This window comes from Phyllostomus discolor, chromosome 12 (genome assembly GCF_004126475.2).
Source record: "Phyllostomus discolor isolate MPI-MPIP mPhyDis1 chromosome 12, mPhyDis1.pri.v3, whole genome shotgun sequence".
Taxonomy (NCBI): Eukaryota; Metazoa; Chordata; class Mammalia; order Chiroptera; family Phyllostomidae; genus Phyllostomus; species Phyllostomus discolor.
The window spans coordinates 76,102,337-76,128,092 of record NC_040914.2 but is presented as its reverse complement, the minus strand read 5'-3'; the positions used below and the strand labels follow the sequence as shown (position 1 = coordinate 76,128,092).

At 50.4% G+C, this 25,756-nt stretch overlaps 1 protein-coding gene across 2 annotated transcripts in view; it reads left to right on the top strand.

Annotated features, from left to right (window-relative positions):
• Positions 1-18,325, top strand: part of CA5A (carbonic anhydrase 5A) — a 33,511-nt gene extending 15,186 nt beyond the window's left edge. Inside the window, exons 3-7 of one of the 2 annotated variants that reach the window (XM_028502067.2) lie at positions 5,490-5,608; positions 7,789-7,884; positions 8,040-8,102; positions 15,090-15,245; positions 17,966-18,325. In XM_028502067.2, coding sequence (XP_028357868.1) covers positions 5,490-5,608; positions 7,789-7,884; positions 8,040-8,102; positions 15,090-15,245; positions 17,966-18,109 — 578 coding nt within the window. In that variant the 3' untranslated portion in view covers positions 18,110-18,325. The remainder of the gene's footprint in view (positions 1-5,489; positions 5,609-7,788; positions 7,885-8,039; positions 8,103-15,089; positions 15,246-17,965) is intronic. The other variant, XM_036012374.1, reaches the window with a different exon arrangement.
• The last annotated feature ends 7,431 nt before the right edge of the window (positions 18,326-25,756 follow it).

Here is a 25,756-nt window from a genome sequence, read left to right as displayed (position 1 = left end):
GATCAGTTGCCTCCCATAAGCACATCAACTGGGGACCAAACCTGCAGCCTAGGTATGTGCTGACTGGGGATCAAACCCCCAGACTTTTGGTGTACTGGCTGACACTTGGAGCGACTGAGCCTCCACCTAGCCAGGGCGATGGTGACAATAATTTTAACAAGAACAATAATACCAGTAACAGTAACAGAAAGTGCTGCCGCTAGTTGAGATCTTCCTGGTGCCGGGGGCTCTGCTGGGGAGCATTTTGCAAGCATCACTGTATTTGATCCTCACCATGTTCCGATGAACGAGGTGTCATTAACTTTTTCAAAGTGTGGAACCTGAGACACAGAGAGATAAAACAACCCACGCAAAGCTGAACTGCGTGAAACCAGGATTTGAGCTCAGGTTTGCCCGCCTATAGAACCAGAGCCAAAGCATGATGACCTGAGCATTTAGTTCCGGGGCAGCAATCTGGCCTCCCTCATCCCAGGGTCCCGGAGTGGGGTGGTGCCCCCCCCCACACTGACAATGTGCTGGCACCTGCTGGGCTCCCACTGCCTGGAGGGCATTACAGAGCTTTCTGGTTTGGAGAACACACAGAAACCCTTTGCCCTTGAGCTCGACGGCTTTGGAACATTTCCTAAATCCCAGAGTGGCACCAAGATCAGCCTCCTCCTGGGCAAAGAAGTCATGTTTGTTGCAGTTTTGACTAATTCGAACATCTCAAACATCTCTAACACTTACTTTAAATGTTAAGACAGATGTGCCTGCCAAAAGCCTGCTTATCCTGGTAAAAACGGACTACAAATAGGTGGCCATTGACGGCCACCGCTGGAAGCACAGAGACAGCAGTATCTGGGGCCAGAGCACTGCAGCGGGGAGTCGTCCTGCAGTGCCTTCGGTTCTCGGGGTGTTTGGAGGGTCTGGCAGTCACTGACAAAGTTCCCTGGTGACTTCTCAGTGGGGTCTGATCCTGCTCTCGGAGAACTCTGGGGCGGTGTGCGGCCTCCTCTCTGAGGACAGGCCCTGCGGACAGCAGAGTCTGGGGGCTGGGGCCGGCAAGCTAAAGACCCTCTTCTCATGTAGTGGGCTTGTCTTTTTAAATTGCTTTATGAAGTCTGGCTGGTGTATCTCAGTGGATTGAGTGCTCGCTGCAAACCAAAGGGTCACCAGTTCTATTCCCAGTGAGGACACGTGCCTGGGTTTGCGGGCCAGGTCCCCAGTGGGGCCATGTGAGAGGCAACCACACATTGATGTTTCTTTCCCTCTCTTTCTCCCTCCCTTCCCCCTCTCCAAAAATAAATACATAAAATCTTTTTAAAAATAAATTGCTTTATGAAAGGGATTTTTTTGACACTGTTGTCATTACAAAAAGTCACTTTTGGATTGCCTAAATCGAGGGCTGCAACTTTAAATTGGGTTCCTAACTTTCCAAGAAAAACCGCAGTTTGCTTGAACCCTGCAATGTGAGCCGATGTACTGAACCTTCAAGCAGGCCTGGGTTGGGGTTACCGGGTGACCTGAGGCACGTGACTTAACTCCTGAGCCCAATTTCCTCATCTCAAAAATGAGCAAATAGTACCTGCCACAAGGAGGTTCCGTGTTCCCCAGGGGACCTAAAGCACCATGTGCATTGCCCAGCACATAGCAGGTTCTCAGTGAGTGCTGGCTGGTTAGGTAGCAGCACATACAGCAGGTGCCAGCTGGCCATCAGGCACCGAGAGTCACACAAGCTGGTGGACGTTGGCGCACAGCGCCCGGAACCCAGGAGATGCTAACCAGTGAGAGCCTTGCTTCTTTAATCGGTTATTTCATCCCACACAGAGACATGCCAGTGGATGCATGGCTTTGTTCTTTGAGTGCTTCCAAATTGCCAGGCATCATACTAAGAACTTTGTATGTACCACATCGCTTAATTCTTGCAATGCCCCTCTGAACGAAACTAGGATCGCCCCCATTTTACAGGTGGGGAAATTGAGGCTGGGAGCAATTCAGTAACTGGAACAAGATCACTCAGTTTTGAAGAGATGGGGCCAGAATCTGACAGAGACCCTGCTCCTGACCCCCTACAGAAAGGGCGACACAGCACAATTTCCCAGTTTTTAAACAAATACATGGGCACTTTGCTAGTAGGTCGTCATTGCGGGTCAGGTCTAATTTAAGGGATATTATTACAATTATAGCTTCTTCTCTGTAGTCCGTATCTGCTGGCGTTCTTGAATTTATCATGCTTTTTGATGTGCTCTTGTAGGAGTGAGGCTGCATAGACTAGAATGGCCAATCCTGGAGTGTCTCCACCGATCGGCCACAGGAGGGCGCTCCAACCCAGCTCGAGTAGCTCATCCTCTGCCCACCTGCCCTACACCTTCTTCCTCCTCCCGCGTCCTCGCAGAAAAGCTCCTGTTTTGCTTATCTTCTACGTGTGTTTATATGTTATAAAGCTAGTAAGGGGCAGCAGGCTTCTGGGGGTTTTGTTATGTTTGCTTGGTCTCAGCCCAGGTTTCCAGCAAGTCCCTGGTTTCTGTATGAACGACCAGATGTCAGTTTGAACACGAGAAGGAAATGTATATTCTGGAGGCCCCACTGAAAAGGAACATTCTTCCTGTGGTGGGAGAGTCCCAGGGTTTCAAAGAACAGACTTCCATTTATATTCAGGCTACTGGGTCTTCCAGCAGCAGACAGGCAGGAGTCTGACTAGTAAGAGGATTCTTTAATAAAGAATTCTGGGGGCAGTTTGATGTTGGTAGGGGAGAGCGTGGAGCTGTGGTCCATGGGCTCCAGGCCTATCTGGAGGGTGAACTTGGGAAAGCCTCTGACCTCTGCATCTCTTTACCTGCCAGAGGAAGAAGCCAGGCTCTGTGCTCCCAAGTCCCCGCCCATCCCTGCAGTCTCTGGGTCTGGCTCTGTTGTTGGCAACAGTGGGAAGCGATTTTCTGAAGGTTATTTTTGGTGGGGATCTGGCGGGCATCCATCTGGGGGCGAGTACATGCCTCATGCAGTTTGTATCATTCCTTTTGGAGACATAGGTGCCTACATAGAACTCTAAGATGCTTGAGCTAGAAGGGACCACTAAAACCATTTAGGTACCCATTCTTTTTTTTTTTTTTTTAAATAGATGAAGGAGCTGAGTCCCTGAAAGGTTATGTGACATTCAGTGACCAGCATCATTATCATTGTCATCATCTGGCAGCACTTTACAAAGTGATTTCCCCGCCATTATTTCCATGTATCCTGCCAATGCTCCTCATTTTGCAGGTGGGGAAGCTGAGGCTCGGAGAGACTGAGCAACTTGTTCAATGTGACACAGCAAGTTAGAGCTAAACTGCAAATCCAGGTCTTTAAATAATTATAACGTTCTGTGGAATTCCCTAGAAAGCCCAGGCAGTTCCAAGGTGCTGTAGGAAAGATGAATTCTGCTGTGATACACAGATCAGCTTACTGACTGGATGAATGAACCAATCAGTGAGCTGAATAATCCCACTCACTCATCCGCTGGGTGCCCCGAGTGGGTGTGTCCCGGACTAAGTGCTGAGAATACAGAGATGAACAAGGCAAAAATGGTCCCTGTCCTGGGAACTTGACTGGGTGGTATTTAACTCAGAGCCTTACAAATTGTGTCCACCAGTTTGTGTCCAATTCCACTTTCCCTGACTTAGATGAAACACCCATCACCCCTGCCTTCTCACACTTGAGTTCTGGACAAGATGACACAGATGTGCATTAGTACCCATGGGGTTACCTTCTGTGTGCGCAAGCATGTTGCCAGTCTCAGTGTCTCAGAGCCCAGGGCATCTCCTGAAGGGCAGTTGGTCAGACAACAGGCTCTTGGTCACGAAGTGATGTGTTTTGGTGCACGTGGTCTCTGGCTGCCCAGTGCTCAAACTCATTCTCCACCTCTGGTACAAAGTGCCAGGCAGAAGCGCCACTGCCTGCATATCATGGTCCCATAACTCCTTAGATTACTTTTGTACTTCGAAGGGTAAAGTGGAAAGGGGCACATTTGGTGTCAGACATGGGTTCGAATCCTGCCTCCAATCATTACACCTCAGGGATTACTGGCAACCTATTTAACTTCTCATCATAAATTAAAACACAACACAAAACTACAAAGGCTGATCTGCTCAAGTATCCTCACTCATCAAAGGCAAAAAAAAAAAAAAAAAAAAAAAAAAAACACCACTCTTGTATTTCTAACCGCAGAACATTTCCATTAGTCTTGCAGTTTGAATCCATCTGAGAGGTTTTCTTCCTTCGTGCTCACAGCACTCTTAGCCAGCAACAGATTCAGCGTTTATGAGTTAAAATGTTTTTATATACCTAGTATGGAAAGTGATATTTCTACGTATTTTAAACAATTAAGACATAATTCGTATCTGGGGAATAGAAGATTATCTCATGAAAACACAGAATTTTATGACCAGATGAGAGCCTAATGACCTTCTCACCAACACCCTTATTTCGAGTCAAGAAAGGTGGCGGGAAGCTTTACAACTTGATCAAGAGCAGAGTCATGAGTCATCATAGTCCAGTGTTTCCTGCCACAAATACTTTCTATGGTAACGACAAAACAGAAAATACCACTAGCCCGTCGTATTTGACACACAGAGGAGCTGACGCACACAGGGACCCCGGGAACTCACTCCATGATGCTGCTGTGTTTCCCGGACTTGTCCCAGCCAGCCAGTAGCACAAGCTCACTCCAGTGGAAAGCGAGGTGCCCGATAGTGACCGCTGTATTTGTAGCAGTTGTCCATGCAAATCTAGTAGCAAAGTGCAACTAGAGGTGGGCTAAGCTGTCTACATCAGAGCCACCAAGGAGGTCATTAAAATACAGAGTCCCTGCCCTGACCCTGAACCTCTGGAGGGCCCCCACAGTTCTGCAGCTGAGAGCCAGATTCTGCCACAAAGGTGCTCTCCGAACTCGTGTGCCTCAGGCTAACAGCTCTTGGGGAGGCTACTCCAGGGGGTTAGAGTGACTTAGAAAGGAGTGTTCCTATATAAACTGGTCAGAGAGGAGACTAGATGGAGCTAGACTGCATAGAGACCAGATATGGTGGAAAAGGTAGCATGTTGTAGCTCAGAATTTGTTTGTTTTAAAATTTGCTCTTTACATACTAGTTTATTAAATTATTTGGTGATAGGATTTAAGCCCCCTTTTTTACTCAAGAAACATTTTTTTAAATTAAGGAAGTCTGGATCTTATAGGACGCGCATGCATCTCACAAATGGTTTTTCTTTGCCTTATTGCGGCAGGCAGGGGTTGAAGCCTCTACCGCCACCTGGTGGCAGCACTGGAATCAGCATTCTCTCAGGCATTTACTGTAAGGACCTAAGGGCTGGCTTGGGGCCCTGTGACTGGGACACAACGCCCACCTTCCAGTTTGTCATTTCAGGAGGACATCAACCGGGAGTGAAATCATATGATTTCAGTGTACACAGTGTCACAGCGATACCGCAGCCCACCGAACAGGCAATCTAACACAAGTTCCACTCGTTTCATTTTTCAGGAATTAGTGGTGGCCCCTTGGAAAACCACTACCGGCTGAAGCAGTTCCACTTCCACTGGGGAGCAGCGAATGAGTGGGGCTCGGAGCACACGGTGGATGACCACGTGTACCCAGCGGAGGTCTGTAGATGTCACCACCGCAGCAGTGAATATGTGGGTGCTCCCTATGTGCCCGGCTCAGTGGTAGGAGGACCAACCATCCCAGTGGTGGAGAAAGGGAGGATTTTCTGGGATGTGGGGCTCTCTCTGTGCTCAAACCAAAGCAACTGGCCACCCTGTCCATTCAATCACACAACGGTCCTAAAGGGAGGGTGTTATAAGCACTTTCATGTACCAGAAGAAGAGACTGAAGTTCTAAGTCGTTAGGTAACGTACCAGAACAAGACGGCTGGGGTTCAAGAACAGTTTGTGCCCCTGACGGCTTCTCACTCAGCCCTGTGCTTGCCGGTAGTCGATTTCAGACAGCCCTTCCTGTCCTTCGAGGCATTTGAGGCCTCCTGCTGAGAATCTGAAAAATCTCTGCAATAGAGATCATCCTAGAACAAAGTGATATTTGCAACATTCAAAAATGGGAGTCAGGAAAAACGAGCAGATAAATGTTAGGAATTGGTGTTTGCAGTTATGGTGGGGTGATAACCAGTGCCTTATAGATTTCCCCCAATATTGTATTCTGAAATTCTTCGGAAAAAAATGGAAAAAAATGTACAGGGAGTGAGAGCCCACAAGGCTGCCCCCCAGATCCTATGATTAACGTTTTGCCGTGTTCACTGTATCACACCTCTGCCCACACACCCGTCCCTTCCTCCACCCACCAACCACCCGAATTTCAAATGCATTTCAAGTTATGAACTGTGTTTTTTTTTCAACTTTTTGTTGCCCTTATTATGGAGTAATACTATAGCTAAAATCAAACTAGAGTCCAGCCAAAATAAAAAATAAAAATCACCTGTAGTCGCACACCCAGAGGTGACCTCTGGAGATAGCTTATAAGTAGGGAATTACATCTATAGTTATAATTATACACATATTTACAAACATGGCAAAAGGAACATTCTTTCATCTGACAGCACACCTTTTATCTTCATAACTGTGTATCCTCACCATGGCTTTTAATGAACAATTATTTGAACAGGGAGGTGGTTGTAATTTATTAGCATAGAGGCAAGATCCTGGATGGGACCCGCCAGGAGCTCTCTCTGAGTCAGATCCCTCCTGGCCTTGCCTGTGATGCAGGTTTTGGGGTGCGGTTTCCTGTGGGGGTTTGCGAGGTGAAGCCAGCTCCCAAGATGGTGTCTGTGAAGGAGGGAGGCTGCAGGCAGCACCCTGGGCCCCACTGCCTCCATTTCTGGGAGGTTGCAACAAGGCAGCAGTGGGGGGTTCCAGGTCAGCTATGGACGGGCCTCACCACCTTCTCAGGCCCCAGTGCACGTGGCTGGGAACACCTGACTTGGGAGTGAGGCGCCACCTAGAGCACGGGCGGACCCAGCATCCCAGCAGAGGATCCTGGGGCCCCAGGATCTGGCAACCGTGTGGGGAGGGCCTCGGGGTTTGGGTCACCATTCAGAAAGGCCTCCACAATTCATTCCTGTAGAAGGAAGTCTGTGTGGACACCCAGGCCCTTCTAGGTTCTGAGCCAAACCCAGCATCGCCATCCAAGCTCTCATCACGGGGAACCCAGAACCGGGCCCAGGGGTCCTGGCTCCGCCCCCCCCTTGCCAGTGACCCAGGAGAGCCTGTTTCCCAAGCCATCCCCGTTTTAAAAGCTCCTGTTTTAAATCTGTGTCATCTGGTTCATCCCGATGCCGAATCTGGACTTGGGAAAACGGAAGGAGGGATGCGAAATAAGGACACAGGAAGTTCCAGGGAGGGTGACCAATGTAGAAAAAATGCAATATCTAGGGCATCAGAAATTATTTGTTGTTTATCTGAAATTCGAATGTAACTGGGAGTCCTCTATTTGATCCTACAAAGCACATTCAAGGATATCTGAAACATATGAAAAATAGAAAGAAATCCAACCACCCATTTTTATTTTATAAAGTTAAAATGAACTTCTTGCTCTCCCACCAAAATCACGGAGGCGCTTGCTGTGCACGATGTTGTCAGCCCTCTGGGGGCTCCGAGCAGGCTGCTGGCACCATCCCTGAACCGGCAGCTCGGCGGTACTCCTCACGTCAGCGCGTGGGCAAGTGGGTCTGCCGTGCAGAGGGGCAGGCAGGCCTGCCGTACGGAGGGGCAGCGACAGCTCTGCTTCCTGCCGCACTGTGCCAGGTGTGAGTTCTCTTTCTCCTGTGTTTCAGCTGCATCTAGTTCACTGGAACTCCGTGAAATACCGGAACTACAAAGAAGCTGTGATGGGAGAGAATGGCTTGGCTGTGATAGGCGTATTTTTAAAGGTAATCTCTTGCTGGGGCCTCGCTCTCCTAATGGAGAGAGTGATGCTCAGTTAACGAAGAAAGGCTTTTTAAACGCTGCCTGCAGAGAATGAGGTGTGCCCGGCACCCTGTCCCCAACCTTTTCCAATGAACATGTGTGTGTCTGTGCTGTGCAGCTGGGGGCCCACCACAAGGCACTGCAGACGTTGGTGGAAGTCTTGCCGGAAATAAAACATAAGGTGAGCTACGTATATCCAAATCAGCATAATTGGGAAGGCAAAACTGTCTAGAGTATTGAGTCATTTGCGAGAGGAAAGTGACCAGCGTGGTAGAGAGAGTGCTGCAGAGAGGGCCTGGGCCCCACGGGGGGACGTCGGCTCCCTCCCTGACGTCATTGTGCCCCTGCTCCTCCCGGGGCCTCTCTTCTCAGTGTAACTGGGGTGCTGGACTCTATTTGAGTTTCCAAAACTTCAGTCATTTAGGCAGCATCTTCAAGATTTTTGCCATGTCCCCCTGTATTGGTCCGATCCCAGGCAGGCAATGACATCCATTAGTGAAAATGTTTGTTTTAAAACTGATTGGAATAGATACCTATTAACATTTAAGAGCGCCTACCCAAGTGCTACCTGGCACAGTCCTGGTGGGGGGACTTAGGACCACCCCAGCCCCAAGGGCACGGAGACTGCGGGGAGGGGAAGTCCTCTTGCCACCCCTCTGTGTGGCAGAGTGGACCTTGGCCCAGCTCCCCTGGGACACCTTGTTGCATTAAGCGTGGTTCAAAAAGATGACAAGGACAACAATGTAGCTTTTCTTCAACATCACCTAAGAAAGGACTTTGATGGAGAAGTGGAAATTCCAAAGAAACGCAGTTTATTTGTTCAGTACCAAACAAAAGCCTTCTGAGACAGAAGAAGTCACCACAGTCCTTGAACGCATGGACGGTTGGGGCTCCCACCTGTCTTAACAATGGTGAGCTCGGCTCCACAGGAAAACAGGGGGTCAGCCCTTCCTCGGTTGGTTCTCAGGGGTCCTTTGATCTGTGCGGTGCATTCCCCTTGATGTGGACCTCATGGGACTGAGACCAGATCACCCTTCCCACACCCCACTGCCATGTCTGCCAGCTCAGGAACTCCACAAGGTCAAGGTGTTCAGTGCATCCTCTTCCTCACTGGTCCTCGGCCAGAATAAACCTGGGATGTTTTCCCCACCAGCATCCACCCCCTACAAGTTGTGGTCTCCACCTCCTGGTGGGAAAGAAAGGAGCTGGCTGTGAGGTCCTGTTTACTCAGGGGGGTGTTTTCCTTCAATGGAAGGCTCTGCAGCACCCTCCCCCCCAACACACACACACACACACACACACACACACACACAGGGGCTAACTGAGAGTCTCCTGGGCCAACCGCACCGGAGAGAAGGTGTCAGCGTGGTGACAGAAGACACTTCCTGGGCTCCGTTCTGGCCCTGATGATCATCTCGGGGCCTCAGTTTCCTCACCTGAAGAATGAGTTAGAATCTTAAGAGGTAAAAGGCCCAGCCTTGGCAAGCAGGAACCCACGCTCCAAGGGCTGGGAAGCGTAATCCACGAGAGTCATTTATCGCAGTCTGTGCTCCGTCCTGCGTTCTGTGTCAATTTTTAAAATTGTGCAGTGTTACAAGTCCCCTCGGTGGTGTCCATTCTATCGGTTTTGACAAATGCTCAGGGTCCCGGGTCTCCCACCCAGGACCACTCAGAACGGCGCCCCACCCTGCACACTCTGTCCTGTGGTGCTGGTACAGTCAGGCCCCCTGCCCCCAAGCCTTGGTGACTACCGATTTGTTCCAAACCTGATGATTTTTCTTCTCCCACTTTTATTCTCCCATGTTGTACTGAACGGAGCTTTCTTTGTAAGCCACATCCCCCCTTCTGCAGAGGGATGTGCATTTGAGAGAAGAGAACAGCGAAGGCTGACGGCAGGGGCGTGCATGCACCAGGAGCTGGACTGTCTCTGTCCATGATGGCTGGTGGTCCAGATCGTGCCCTGGGCTCTCACCTAACACTCAGCCAGTGGGGCCGACAGACTCGTGCAGAAGGGGACCTGTCTGGCTTTGCCCCCCCCGCCCCCCCCCCGGGGAACAGCTTTCTGCATCGCAGGCTGCTCTGAATGCTAACGTGCTTTAGGGACAGGACACACAGCTCCTGGGGACCTTACTAGAAACACATAGATGTCCTCTCAAAATTTTAATTGGCTACCCTGGCTGGCGTAGCTCAGTAGATTGAGCTTGGGCTGCGAACCAAAGTGTCGCAGGTTCGATTCCCAATCAGGGCACATGCCTGGGCTGCAGGCCACGGCCCCCAGCAACCCCACATTGATGTTTCTCTCTCTCTCTCTTTCTCCCTCCCTTCCCTCTCTAAAACTAAATAAATAAAATATTTTTTAAAAAAATTTTAATTGGCAAGGAACCAGCAGTGAGCAGAGTGCTGGGAGCCCCTGCTGCTGCTCTGTGTGAGCTGCTGCCTTTGCGTCTACCCTGCAGCCCGCGGGGAGGGAGGACCCAGTCCTGGCTTTTAAAAAATTATTATTATATTTTATTGTTTGTGCTATTACAGTTGTCCCAATTTCCCCCTTTGTCCCCCTCCACCCAGCCCCCCACTCCCTCAGGCAATCCCCACACCATTGCCCAAGTCCATGGGTCATGCATGTGTGTTCTTTGGCTACTCAGTTCCCTATGCTGTACTTTACATCCCCATGGCTGTTCTGTAACTACTTGTTTGTACTTCTTAATCTTCTCCCCTCTTCACCCATCTCCCCACACCCCCTCCCATCTGGCAACCGTCAAAATGGTCTCTATCTATGATTCTGTCTCTGTTCTTCCTGTGTGCTTGGTTTGTTTTTTAGATTCAATTGTTGATAGATATGTATTTATTGCCACTTTATTGTTCATTTTTTTTATCTTCTTCTTAAAGAAAATCTTTTAACATTTCATATAATAATGGCTTGGTAGTGATGAACTCCTTTAGCTTTTTCTTGTCTGGGAAGCACTTTTTCTGTCCTTCCATTCCATTGCTGGACAGAGTAGTCTTAGATGTAGGTTCTTGCCTTTCATCACTTTGAATATTTCTTGCCTGTCCATTTTGGCCCACTAAGTTTCTTTCTTTCTTTTTTTTTTAACTCTGGTAATCTTTTTTTAAAGGTTTATTTATTTATTTTTAGAGAGGGAAGGGAGGGAGAAAGAGAGAGAGAAACATCAATGTGCGGTTGCTGGGGGTCATGGCCTGCAACCCAGGCATATACCCTGACTGGGAATCGAACCTGCGACACTTTGGTTTGCAGCCCGTGCTCAATCCACTGAGCTATGCCAGCCAGGGTTCCACCAAGTTTCTTTTGAGAAATCAGCTGACAGTCTTATTAGAGCTCTCTTGTAGGTAACCGCTTTTCTCTTTGTATTTGAGCTTTGGCATTTCGATTATGATGTGTCTTCATGTGGACCTCTTCAGGTTTCTCTTCCTTGGATCTTCTGTGCTTTCTGGACTTGCAAGTCTACCTCCGTCAGCAAGTTAGGGAAGTTTTCTGTCATTATTTCTTCAAATATATGTCCCATGTCTTATTCTTTCTCTTCTCCTTCCAACCTTGAGACAGACCTCCCACAGCACCTGGGTTCTGCCACTGTCTAACTGGATTTGAGAAAGTTGTTTTTACCTATCTCACTTTCTTCATCAGGAACATAACAATACCCCTTAAAGGGCAGTTCTGAAAATTCAAGGCAATAGTCTCAGAAGGTGTCTGGCAGCTTTTGGGGCTGGGCACTAGGGGGAGGAGAGGGGATCCATTTGTCACTACATACCCACTAGTACTTTTTGCATTTTATCCCGTGTACATAGATGACCTGTTTCCTTCAGGAACTAAGTAGAGCAAAAATGGAATGAACACCCTTTGGCCATAAAAAAGAATGAAACACTAACAGACACCATACCGTGGACGAACCTTAACAATATAAGCTGAATGGGAGAAGCCAGTCACAAAAGCCCACACATTGTATGGCCCCACTCAGGGGCAATGTCCGGAACAGGCAGACCCATGTGGGTGGCGAGCAGGGTAGCGGGCCTGAGGCAGAGCTGGGTGGGGCGGAGAGGCTGGGGGCAGCAAGAGCCACACAGCATTTACCAGGGCTCCTTTTTATTTCTGGAGTCCTTTTCTGAGTTGATGAAAACATTCTAGAGTTGACTGTGGTGATTGAGGGCTACACATATTTCCCTCTGAATATAATAAAAGCCATAAATTGTATACTTTATTTTTTAAAAAGATTTTATTTATTTACTTTTAGAGAGAAGGGAAGGGAGAAAGAAAGAGAGGGAGAGAAACATCAATGTGTGGTTGCCTCTTGAGCGCTCCCTACTGGGGACCTGGCCCACAACCCAGGCCTGACTGAGAATCGAACCAGCAACCCTTTAGTTCACAGGCCTGCACTCAATCCACTGAGCCATACCAGTCATGGCAATTGCACACTTTAAAGGAGTGAATTCTGTGCTATGTGAATTAGATTGCAGCATTGCTGTTTTGAAGACATTCCGAGATAATAAATTACAAAGTGGAATGACACCTGGCACACGCAGTGTGAACCAACTTACTTCCTTCTTGTCAGCAGCTTCACCAGCGTCTCCTGTGTCTGACCGATGAAAGCCAGCTGTTGGTGCACAAGCAAGGGTGTGTGGGCCCTTTGATTTTGCCTTTGAAGGCCAGGTGGGGGGATTTGACAGGCAGCGAGGCCTCCTTCCTGTGGGGAAAGAATGTCTGCTTCCTGCTTGAATGTCGCCCTGCAGTGCCCGGCCTGGGCTGGGGCCGGGGCTGAGGCTGGCGGTGCTGTGCTGCTTGCAGGCCTGTCCCTGAGTCAGCCTTCAGTCTCACCAGATGTACAGAGGGGCGGAAGCCACCGTCCTGGGCCTGTCAATCTGAGGGACCCTGAGGGATCATTTCCCATGCGTGCAAAAGCCTGCTCAGGTGCCGTTGGCCTACAAGGGGGCAGACAGGGGCCCAGAGGCTGTCCTTCCTCTACACGCCCCTGGCGCTGTGCCGGGCAGCATCGGAATAGTAGTCCCTTGCTCCTGCCTTTGCTGGTGGGTTTTCTCAGTGGTCCCAGCCCTAAGCAGAAGCAGGGGTGTCCCCACACCACATCTCTTTTTATTGCTTTTGGTCTCATTTATTCATTCCAGCCTCTTTGCTGTTCCTCTAGCCTCTCAGGGCCTCTACTCTGTCCACTCCAGAACCTACATAGCCTCTTCCGCCACCTCCTCCATGTCTTTGCTCGGATGACACTATCCCAGTGAGGCCTCAGGTCCACCCCCTTAAATCCACCCCCCGCCACTCACACACACTGCCCTGCTTTATTTTCCTCCATCATGCTTATCACTGTGTAAACTGCTAGATATGTGCTTATTCTTTGGCTTGTTATTGCTATCCTCCCGTAAACGGTGAGTTACGGGAGGGCAGGTGGTTTTGCACCCCAGCACCAAAGATAGAGTCAGACTCACTATGGATGCGAAACGCATGTGGTGGGTGCAAAACGCTCGCTGTGAGTGACTGAGTGAGTCAGTGGTGGCATCCGTAGGCATCCCTTGGAGCTCAGAACGGTGGGTTTCTCCTCATCCTTTATAAAGCACAGAAAGTGAGCAAACGTGAATTCTGAAGTTCAGAACACAGGGCTCCCAAGCAGAATGTGCCAGCGGGAGTCCCCGTGGGAGCAGCACAGAAATCCTGGCGCTCAGTGGCCAAGAACACCTGTCCGGGCCCAGTGTTTCCGCCCACTCCCTGGGGTACGGGAGATCCTGGCATAAGAGCCAGGGAACGAGCTTGACGTGGGGCGTCCTTCTGAGCACATGTCCTTACCGCGGCTCTTACAGCAGGGCCAGCTGCTTTAGGAGAAGTTCGGCTGTCTGGAAAGGGCAGCCACCATGGAACACAGTCTGGCAGTTCCTCAGAACACTAAACATAGAATTCCCATAGGATCTAGCATTTCCACTTCTGGGTATAAACGCAAACTAACTGAAAGCTGGGTCTTAAAGAAACAGTGGCTTATTCATGTGCACGGCAGCGTCACTCACTGCGGCCACGGGAGGAACGCAGCCCACGCTCTCTCCGTCGACACAGCACGGGTGGACCTTGAGGACATGCCGCTGAGGGAGCTGAGCCAGCCACAAAAGGACGAGTGTGCACGAGTCCACTCGCACACGGCTCCCACGGGAGCTGGATTCACAGACACAGACGGTGGGGTGGCGGGCCTGGCCGGGTGGCGCAGCTGGTCGGTGCGTCGTCCTGAACGCGGCCAAAAGGCTGTGTTTGATCTCCAGTCGGGGCACAGGCCTAGGCTGCAGGTTTGGTCCCCAGTCAGTGTGCGTGCAGGAGGTAACCCATCCGTGTTTCTCTCTCACATCGATGTCTCTCTCCCTCCCTCTCCCCGCCCACCCCTTCCTCTGTCTCTAAAATCAATGAGCATATCCTTGGGTGAGGAATTTTTAAAAAGTGGAGAGTTAGGATGGTGGGTGCCAGTGCCTGGGGTGTGAGTGTTTAGTGGCAGCAGTTCCGGGCTGAGGGGATGGGAGGTCCTGTGGGTGGATGGTGGGGACAGCTGTACAGCAGGGGTGGCTGGACAGCAGTGGCGGTTGTACAGTGGTGACGGTTGTGCCTCGGTGCAAATGTGCTTGATGCCACAGACTTAAAAATGGTTACAGCAGTAAACTGTATGTTGTGTCTGTTATTTTACCACAATTTTTTAAAGTGTGATATTTCCACAGCCTAGATATATGAAAACAAATAACTTTAAAAGAAAAAACATAAATATTCAGTGGGGATTCGTGTTCTGCTGCAAGTCATAGGTGTTTTTTTTATTTTAATTGTTGTTCAAGTACAATTTTCTATCTTTTACTCCCATCCCAGCCTACCACCCAGCCCTCCCCAACTCCCTCCCATTTCCATCTGCCCCTAGTTTTTGTCTGTGTCCTTCATACTTGTTCCTGTAAACCTGTCCCCCTTTCCCCTGAAATTCCCTCCCTTCTTCCCTAAGAGTCATATGTTCTTGTCGCTGCTTCCAAGTGTGATAACCATGGCCTCACAGTCTTTATCTTGGGGCACACACTTCCCCCGTAGCAACATGGCGGCCACATCTCTGAGATAAAGAAGGAGCCCCATTCCCTTCCTTCCTGAGCCCCCGTATCTCTGCCCAGGCACTGACACAGCCTGTGGTCTGTCTCTCAGGACACGTGGGCGGCTGTGGGCCCCTTCGAGCCCTCCTGTCTGCTGCCCACCTGCCGGGATTACTGGACCTACCCGGGCTCCCTCACCACCCCCCCACTAACTGAATCGGTCACCTGGATCATCCTGAAGAAGCCCATTGAAGTGGCTGCGAGCCAGGTGAGCTGTGCCTGTGGCCAGTGCAGTGGGACCCTGTTCAAGAAACTGCTGGGCAGTGTCACTAAGATGTTGTGAGCGAGCATCATGGGTTTTATCTTTTGGTGCATTTTGGATGTTTCTGCATGAGAAGAATTTTCCAGTTGAAATACAAGCTTGTTGAGATCGGACAGAGGTTCAGAAGTCACAATTCTTCTGATGTTGAGACATTAGTGTGTGAGAGATACAGAGAGAGACGGGGGATAGGGGGTAGGGGAGGAAGAGGGAACTGATATGGGGGAAACGGTTACATTTTGGCCGATATAATCTTTCGTGGCTTAGAGTTCAAACGTGGCAAGCATCCCCAATGACTAATGGTTGAACTTGGCCAATGCTTCCTCTTCAGTCTATGTCAGGGTAAAGCTACTTTGAAAGAACAGCAGTGACATTATAATGGTGACACAGGTGCTTGCTCACAATGGCCCACAATAGGTATTTGCTGGTGAATAAATTAACCAAGAAAGGCAGGCCACAGATGGTGTCGGACAGCCACCGAAGAAGCAGGACCGTGGAGGGAGAAGAGAACATTGTAGTTCGTCCCGCTTCTGTGGATGACAGACCAGTAAGAAACTGGGATTGCAGAGGATTTTCTCAAAGGCTGTATGAAGAAGTTACAGAGCTATATATGCCAAGAGAAAACTCCAGAAGGACCCTATCAGTCAGCTATTGCTGCAGTAATGCTGCATAACAAACTACCCCAAACGCAACAGCATGTAACAAGCATTTGTCTTTTCTGCTTGTGGGTCTGTGGGTTGGCTCGGGGGCTCTCTGCGAGGCTGTGGGTGGCTGGGCCTCACTGACTGTGGTTGGCGGTTGGGTCGGGCCCAGGGTCTCTCCTTCCCCCGGGACCAGTGACTACCAAGGGCTGCTTCTCATGGTCAAGGATGAAAATGCAAAAGGCAAACCACACCACACGTGCACACTTAAGGCGTATACTCGCATCACACCCATTCACACCCTGTCAGCCCAGGCAAGCTGCCACGGCGAGGCCGCAGTCAGTGGGGCAGAGAGGAGGTGAGTGGGTGTTCACTGGACGACCCCACAGTTCACCATGTAGACACGCACCAGAAAGTTGCTGTTCACTGTCCCAGGCTCATGGAGCTACAGTGGGTTTTATTCTCTTTTTCTTGTCTCCATGTTCTATTTTTTCTAAAGTAGATTTTGTGTACACATTTTTTAAAAGCTGCAGTATCTTTGTGTGTGGAAATCTCAAGAATTGGGAGGAAGTCCGTCTGTCCAAGACAGTTTGCGCTTAGGGAGGACGGCCACACAGCAAGCGTGGTGTCACTGGCTCACCGCCCTTCCCAGGGCAGCCGTTTCTGACCAATCACAGCAGTCCCTATCACCTCTGGTTCAGCTACACTCTTTCTGAGGGCTCTGGGTGTTCACTTAGAGGTTCTCCCAGGCTCACGAGTCTGTGAAAATAGTCTTTTATTTAAAAGTCATGGAACGATGCCCTTTGCTTCGAGAGGCCAACCGTCGAGATGTGGGTTGCCACTTACCTGCCCTACCCCCAAACCAGAACTGTTGCAGACGTCAGGAAGGCCTTGATGGGAGAGTGGCCCTAGGCACCAAGGCCCCTCTGTCACTCAACAAACGAGTAATAAGCACTCATTCTGTGTCAGGTGTGTAGCAGGAGAGGGTGGGAGGAGGTAGGAAGGAAGAGGGTGATACAAAAACAATGATGCCAGTCTCTGCCAACTGCTGTCTGGTGAAAAGTGGATAGTTTTAAGGCAGGGTGGTAAGGCAATATACAAAAGTACAGAGCAGAAGCCCCTTACCCCGACCAGGGGAGCTGGGGTGGGGGGTGTGTGCACCCCCTGGACAGTAGGAAGGAGACTGCCAAGTGGAGGAGAAGAGAAAGGCTGCGTTTCTGAGACAGCCCAAAACATGAGCAAACCAGAGCACTGAGCTCAAGTACCTGGAAGACCGTGTGCACCGTGCCCCACACAACTCTAGAGGGCGCTTCATCAACCATGCAGATCTAACTCGCTCCATAAGTGGTCACAGTGAAGGTAAAAATGTCACTTCTGCATTAATTCAACATGTGAGTTATTCTCACAGAGCTCATAAGTACTTTCTGAGCACAAATGAGATGATATATAAAAAATAATCTTTTTGTTCCTTGAGTGAAAAGTGAATCAAATATTACTTTAGCATTTAGATTGTATGTATTAGTTCTCCATCCCTGTGTAACAAATAGTTTCAAAACTTGTAGCTTAAGAAAACGATAATTGTTATCTCTCAGAGTTGCTGTGGCTCAGAATTTGGGGTGATTCTGGCCTAGAATCTCTCGTGGAGTTGCAGTCAGTCTACTAGGGCTATAGTTTTCTGAAAGCTTACCTGGGGTGGGAGGATTTATTCTCAAAGTGGCTCACGCAAGTGACCTGCAAGTTGGTACTGGCTGTCAGCTCAGTCCCTTCCCTGGGGCCTCCCCGTGGGGCTGTTGGCGTGTCCTCACAACATGGTGGCTGCCTTCTCTAGAGCGAGTGACCCAGGAGACCGTGGTAGAAGCTGCACAGCCTTTCCTGACATTGCTCAGGAGTCCCCTCTGCCATGTTGTGTTGGCCACACAGGGCCATCCCGACTCAGTGTGGGAGGGGACGACACAGGCACGAGGGACACCCAGGAGCAGGCTCGCTCTGTCCCTGCACCCAGATTACTCTGGTACCTCTCTATTCCAGCTGGCCGAATTCCGCACGCTCCTGTTTTCTGCACTGGGTGAAGAAGAGAGGATGATGGTGAACAATTACCGCCCACTTCAACCCCTGATGAACCGGAAGGTCCGTTCATCCTTCCAGGCCACGGAAGAGCGCACCACATCCTGAATCTGTAACATCCGAGTCAATGGGCAGAACTGACTATGAAAAGATGTAATGTTTTTCAAGTCTCACAGTCGGATCATATGCAATCTCTGAAATTAAAAAAGAGGGCAGAAATCATTGTTTTCTTCAATGCATGTTCCAGTTCTGATGAGAAGAATCACTTCAGAGAAACTTGAGTGTGATGGGGAGTGGTCGTCAGGGGCACACACTGTCTCAGGGAGTCACAGCGGTGCACAGCAGCCTCCGGGGCTGAGGTCGGCCGCCCAGCCCTCTGTCAGGTCCATGCTGTCCTCTCCCCAGGGGCCAGGTGTGCGCCTTCTGTTTCTCCACCCCTAAGGCCACCCGGTAGCTCCCAGGCAACAGAGTCTGGGCTGATGTCCTTTCACCCAGTTCCAAATGTCTGGGTGTGCCTGTCCTGGGGCTGCTATAATGAAGGACCCCAAACTGGGGGGTTAAACAACAGAAATGCTTTTCTGAGACTGGAGTCTGAGGTCAAGGTGCCAGCACAGCCAGATTCCGGTGTGATCCCCCACCTTGGCTTACAGGCGGCCCCCTCTCCCTGCGTCCTCACATGGCTTTCCTTAGCTCAGCTCGTGTGTGCAGAGAGTAAACTCTCTCTCCCTCTTCTTACAAAGCCACCAATCCCATAAAAAAAAAAGTCATGACCCCTTATGACCTCATTCAACCTTAATTACCTTCTAAAAGTCCCATTTCCAAATACAGACACGATGGAAGTGAAGGCTTCTGCATATGCCTTGGGACAGGGAGGGGGAGGTGCTAGGGGGACAGTTTAGCCCATAGCAGTCACCAATTGTGGCTTTAAAACAAGGGAATGTGTTGTCTCACTGCTCTGGGGGACAGAAGCCCAAATTTAAGGTGTCAGCAGGGCCAGTTCCTTCTAGAAGCCCTAGGGGGAAATCCATTTCCTCACCTTTTCTGGCTCCCAGAGGTGCCTGCAGCCCTTAGCTTGTGGCCCCCGCCCCCGACTTCAGAGCTGGAGAGCTCTCCAAAGCGAAGGCTCAGGACGAGCCGCCATGTTATTGTGCTCGTGGTTTCTCCTTGTTGTTTCCTTTTAATTGTGGTGAAATACACATAACACAGACATTGTCATCTTAACCATTTCAAGTGTATAATTCAGTATATTAAATATATTCACAATGTTGGGTAATTATCACCACCATCCATCACCACAGCTCTCTTCATGTAAAACTGAAACTCTGTACCATTGAACAAAAATTCTCCACCCTCCCCTCCCCCTAGCCCTTGGCACCTACCATTCTACCTCCTGTCCCTATGACCTGGAATGCTCTAGAAATCCACATGAATGGAATAATGCCATGTTTATCCTCTTGTGGCTGCCTTGTTTCACTCGGCAAGGTTCATCCATGTTGTATAGTGTAGAATGTCCTTTCTTTCTCTTTTGGAGGCTGAATAACATCCTAGTTGATAATAGATTTTTATTTTTGGAGCATTTAAAATATTCCCCTCTGACAGAGACGCGGCTCTACAAATACCTAATCCTGTCATCTTCCAACATTATCTTACAGGCAGGTAAACCAGGAAAAACAGCGCAGAAAAATGAGCAAATGGTATTCTGTCTAACCAAGGGGCATCGCTACACTCCATCTCATTTCGGGAGATTAAAGAATAAGAGTACTCATGAGAGTCCCCACATAACATCTAAAATCAGAGAGAACCTATATTATGAATGTGGTTTCTTTTGGCAGAGATTCATATTTTTCCCCCAATTGCAGGACGTCCTGTGGTGCCCACTGGGCGCAGTCTGGCCTGGAGTACTCAGTGCTCTGGCCCCACCCCAGAGAAAGCAGGCCTGAGGGTCCTCACACACGTTCTCTCCTGGGAAACAGAGCTGCTCGCGAGCACCCATCATGTTACCGTGCTCTGTCCAGAGCAGCACGGCAAGCCTGAACATTTGTTTACAAAGGCCCCAGAGTCCGTTTTGTTTCACCACAAAAGAAAAAAGTTGGGGTGCATTCGCAGTGGGTCGGGGCATGGATGTGCCCCTGGGCATAGGGCTCCAGACAGGTGGACAGCTTCAGTCCTCAGGGACATACAGTATCCGAGAGGGAAGCAGATATTTTTAAGTTCGGTTTGAACCCCAGAATATTTCTTGTCTTTTGAGAAAATGTAGCCATTCTTGAGGCTCTAGTGAAGTGGGCTGTAGCCCGTAAGGAGAGTTACCTCTGACTGTTGTAACAAATGACCACAACTTGGTGACCTCCTGCCTCCCTCTTACAAAGGCCCTGTGAGGACATTGGGCCACCGGATATCCAGGATAATCTTTCCCCTCGAAATCCTTAACTTACCCACACCTGTAAAGTCCCTTTGCCATGTAAGGCCACTTAGTCACAGGTCCTGGGGATCAGGATGTGAACATCTTGGGCTATTTTATTATTCAGTGGACTGTACAGGCAAAACCTGTCTGTAGCAACTTCAGCCAAGCTGCATGCAGCCGCCATGATGAGATCGGTCTTTGCTGGGGGGAGGGGGAGGGGGTCGACCGGGGAAGGTGCAGTGGAGCGGGGGCCAGGGCGGGGGTGGGTACTGGGAGTGTTCCGGAGCTGTGCTATCCTATAGCACTTTCTGTGGCGGTGGAGTCCTCCAGAGCTGCACTGTCTTACATACAGCAGCCCTTGGGCACATGCAGCCATTGGCACTTTAAATGTGGTCATTGTGATTCGGGGCTAAGTTTTAATTGTACGTAAGTTTAAGTAGTTAAAATTGAAATGCCACACGTGGCCAGCCCGGGGCCACCTTGCTGGACTGTGCAGCTCTCTATCTTAACCTGGGCGTTGGTTACATGGGTTTGTCTGTATGTGAAGCACCACTGAGGTGAACACTCAGTATTCATGCATACTTTACACACTGCACAAGATGTACATTACACGTCGATTTAAGCGACTACTTCACTTACCCACTCAAGAGCTCAGTTTCTGAGCTTCTGTGGGAAGGAAACGAGGCCACCTGGAATGTTGGCTCGAGCACTTCCAGGAGGAAGCAAAGCAGGCGGGAGATGAGGGCCCCAGGATGCACTGACAGGGGTGCGGGGGCTGCTGGATCCAGGATGTCACAGGGGTCGCTTAGCGGGGTCGCTTAGCGGAGGCCAGGCAGACAGGCCCTCCTTGGCCTCGTTCCTTAGCTACCTACAAAGCACATCAGGAAATAGGCCGCCCCACCCTGGCAGCCAGTGCCACCGAGAGAAGTTGACTCCGGTTACTGAGGCAGCCACAGGTAACCCATTCCCAACAAAAATGGTTTGAGATAAAATATGTTTGGTTCTAAAAGGATTGAGTTCAGAGAGGATGCTGGGTGAAAGAGGATTGGCTTGAAGGAGTCAAAGTAAGTGTTGAGAAAGGAGCCTGATCAAAACAGACACATTTGTATTCAACTTGTAAGCTGCCGTCCCTGCGCACTTAAAATCGACGATCAGGAGTTCGCCGCCCAACAGCAGGGTGTGCCCCGGCCGGTCACAGTCCACACAGATCTGGCCGCGCTCCCAGACAGACGAGGGCTGCGTGTTTTCACGTGTATACAGCAGTCCTGGACCTCCCCTCATGCGTCCGGACCTCAGGGGCCCGGCCCTGACCCTCAACGCTGGTGTCGCCCTAGGTCTGAGGGAGGGTTGTTGTGAAGCTCCCCGAGCCACTGGGTTGCGTGGCCAGGGATGACACCACAGCAATCCTATACAGTTGTTATAACAAGTTCTACAAAAGTCCTATACAATTACCCTTGTGGGGAAACTGAGGCTCACTTTGGGGGTGGAGACTCTTGTGATCTCTGGACTATCGCTTCTTCTGGGACCCATGCAGCCTTTCGCTTTTGCCCTCTCTGATGTGCGCAGTTAGATGAAAGAAGGAATGCAGCCTTACAGCAAAAACACGAAGTCCTGAACTTCACACTTTACGGAGAAATTGTATTCTACAACCAGCTGCAGTTGTATTTACAAACTCCATGCAAAAAAGGCACCTGCTCACACCTCCTGCAGCTTATAATGAGAGCCGCATTCTCAGGCAGGGAGTGAGAAGAGGGAGGGGCCCTGGAGTGAGAGCCTGTGGAGAGCAGCTGGGGGTCAGTTCTCCGTGGGGCATTTCAACAGGGACTTGGGGACAGAGAAAAGCCCCATGTCCAGAGGAGCCTTGCAGGAGGGAGAAAGGATTGCAGGGTCCTGAGCTCCGTTCCACGCATCACATGGTCGTGCCATGCTCCAACAAGAACTCCAGGACCAGGTGGGGCTCCTTTCTCTTCATTTTTCATGTTGATGTAGGTCTTTCCTCCGAATGCACAAATGTCTTTGTCTCCTGGTAGACGTTCTCTGTTGTCAGTTATTTTTTAAAAACTGGCGTTAGCCTTGAGATGCAGATTTTCCTGGTAAGCACACCGAGCCTGATGCAATGCCCCGGGAGGAAAGACATTGATCTTAGCCCTCAAAGCACAGCACGATAAAGCAAACACCGCCGCTCCCACTCCCTGTCCGGAGCGGCGGCCAGGCGAGGAAGTCAAGGTCTGGGGGGTTGTGGGATGGCTCTCACTGTGACACCATTGTGATTCAGGGTTGTATTGTGGAATTTCTGGCCCGACTTTTAAAGTTCAAGGCTTCCTCCCTTTGCTTTTATGTTATTTTCTCGTTTTGTAAAAATACAAACGTGTGAGAAGCTTGCAGGTTTGTGGCAAAGGCTGTCCCTCCTTCCCCTCCCTTCCTTTCTCCTGCTCATTCTTGGGTGATTGAGTAAGAGTGGGCCACAGGCCTGACTAAATCCCCTCCTTATTGCCCCCCTTGGGACAAAACCCACAGTTCTTAGGCAGTGACCCTGCCCACTCTCCCCCTCCACTCCAGGCTGTGCGTTCTGTGCCAGTGAGGAATCCAGCTGCTCCCCATAGCTGGTCCTGGCCAGACTGGACATCCCCTCTCCCACCTGGTCAACCAACAGCTGCTTCTCCTTCTGCTCTCAGCTGAAACACCCACTCCCAGGGGCCTCCCTGGGGCCCCCAGACTGCACCTGGTGCATAGCTGTACCCCAGCGATAAAGGGGTCCCTTGTCCCTTAGGTCTTGTCCCTTTTGCTGAAAGGCACTCACCAAACCCATCTCAATACACGGCACCTCCATCCACCCAGCGTTCAGGCCAGCCTAGGGGAAACCTCTCGTGACCCCCCGCCCCCTGCCCCCACATCCCAGTGTCAATGGGTCCTGTTGGCCACACCCCCACCCTAGTGCATATTCCAGATCCACTCACTGGTCTCCATGTCCTCTGCTGCTGGCACTCGATAGCTCCATCTCTAGCTGGAATTATATCACTAGCCTCCTGGTTTTCCCACTTCTTTCCAGATTCTCCCCATTCCCACCTAATCCATTCTTCTCTTAACAGTGCTGAGATTTCAGAGGGGGGAATGCCAACCTGATTTTCTGCCTCCCTGTTCAAAACCAAGGCTTTCTATTACACCTAGAGTTGAGCACAAACCTCTCTTATGTCAACCTCTGAGCATGGGGCTCTCCTCTTGGCTTCCTGCCCCCAAAGCTGTTTGCATGTCACCTGCACCTTCAATCTCCTCCTCAGCCTCTGCCTTGGCCACAGGCCTCCCTGCCATCCTCTACCCCCACTACATGGATCCAGACTCATCTCGGTCCACAGTAGCTTGTTACCACATTTGTTAGCTGTTCACTGCTTGCTTCTCACCCTGGGAGGTAAGCCCTACGAGGGCTGGACCCTACGAGGGCTGGACCCTACGAGGGCAGAGTCCTCAGATGCTCTCAGCACTAAATAAACATTCACAGAGGTAGAAAGTGAATGAGGTGCTCCAGCTTGTAAAGTTCAGTGCTCCTTGACGCCCCCAATGGGCCGTGTGCACTCTTGTCATGCTGTTCTCTTTCCTGGGAATGCCCTTCCCCTTCAAGGCTCAGTTTATAAACTTTTTTCATCATTCAGGCTCAGTTCAAGTGCCTTCTCTTTTGTGATATTTTCCTTGACACCACCCTAGGAGAGGTCACCCTCTCCTGTGTGCTGCCGCATACCCTACTGATGTGTGCAAGAGTGAGTGAGGGGGAACAGGTGTGGATCAGTGTGGATCAGCACAGAGTAACCTGGAGCAGTGTGGGGCAGCATGGAACAGCATGGGGCAGCGTGGAGCAGCATGGAGTAACATGGGGCAGCGTGGAGCAGCCATAGTTTCTGGAACCTCACAATAGGAGGCATTGTGTAGAGTGGTGAATATTTCTAAAGTACAGAATTGAGCTCTCAGCTCCCAAATCTGCCTTCAAAGACCTCTTGTCCCTGACCTGGTGCGTGTGGCATCTGCCCTGTGGCCTTGTGTCCAAAAGGCTGAGAGGAAGGCCAAGTAGCCTGAGAGACCAACTCTGAAAACCCTGTCTGCAAAGAGTACAGGTGTCTCCAAACTCTATAGAATTGTAAGAGTGGCTTCCTAGCTCACGCACACCTACCCTAGTGCTAGCACTGCTCAGTGCTGGGGTGTGGCACATGGGGCGAGTGCTCCCTGCAGTCCAGGGCAAGGTCAATGTGAAAGTCAGCCTATCTTCACGTCCACTAATACGCAGGCTGTTACACTTGTGAGGCTGAGCAGTAGGAATGCCTGGCTCCCATGTCTATGGAAATGTTCAAATGTATGTCAACAGGAAAAAAAATCTTCTGTTTCCGCCATGCTTAGGATATATTCACCAACTGTTGCATTGAAGATTGAGGCTGTGTATTTTTTCAATGTCAAGGGTATTCTCTTTATCAAAATTTCCTGTGTCAGTTTGGAATACTTTTTTAAGTAACAATGAAATAGGGGAATTAGTTTTAAGCGAAGTAAAATCTTCTGATCCTTTTTACTGAATTCTGGAAATTCAGAGGGGACCACCCCATAGGGGTTTCAGGTCCTTGAACACATTGACACAAATCAAAGCGGAGAAATCAGGCACGAGGGTTTTCATGTGTATCCACCTTACATAGTCCCTGATTTTTTTCAGGACAAGTTAGTGTGGAAGACAAGTGGGATACATCAGTGGCCGAAACCACAAAGTACCCAGGCCTTGGCCTGGGCGGAGCTTGTATCCTTGGGGCGGAGCTTGTATCCTGGGGGGGGGGGCAGAGAACCCATGAGGGTGGGTAATAAACAAGAGAGGGGTGTGCTAGGGGTGACCAGGGCTCTGGAAAAAGCAGACTGGAGGCAGAGAGCCAGGTGGCCTCGCTGAGAAGTTGACACCTGAGCAAAGACTTTCAGAGGTTCAGGGGGCGAACTGTGCAGAAACTGGGGATGGTTTCTGGAAAGTTCCGGAGCAGCAGAGAAACCAGGGTGGCCAGGGTGAAGTGAGGAAACAGCAGTGTCAAGGGAGGAGGAAACAGAGGGGACAGGCCCAGAAGAGCCTTGGGAACCACTTAGAGGTGGGGCTTCCCTGGAGGAGAGGACCCTTCAGAGCAGGCACGTCTCACTCCTGTTCTTAAGGAAGGGAGACTCAGGCAACCTGCGAACGCCCTGGCAGCCTGTGCAGCGATGGGGCGAGAGGAGTGGAGGCCGGAGACACGCGTACTGCGAGCCGGGCCTGCTGGCCGTGGGGTAAGAGAGAAAGGGAGGTGTGGAGGATGAAGCAGTGTTTGGTGCCAGTGGCTCGGAGGACAGAGTTGCCCTCGTGCACG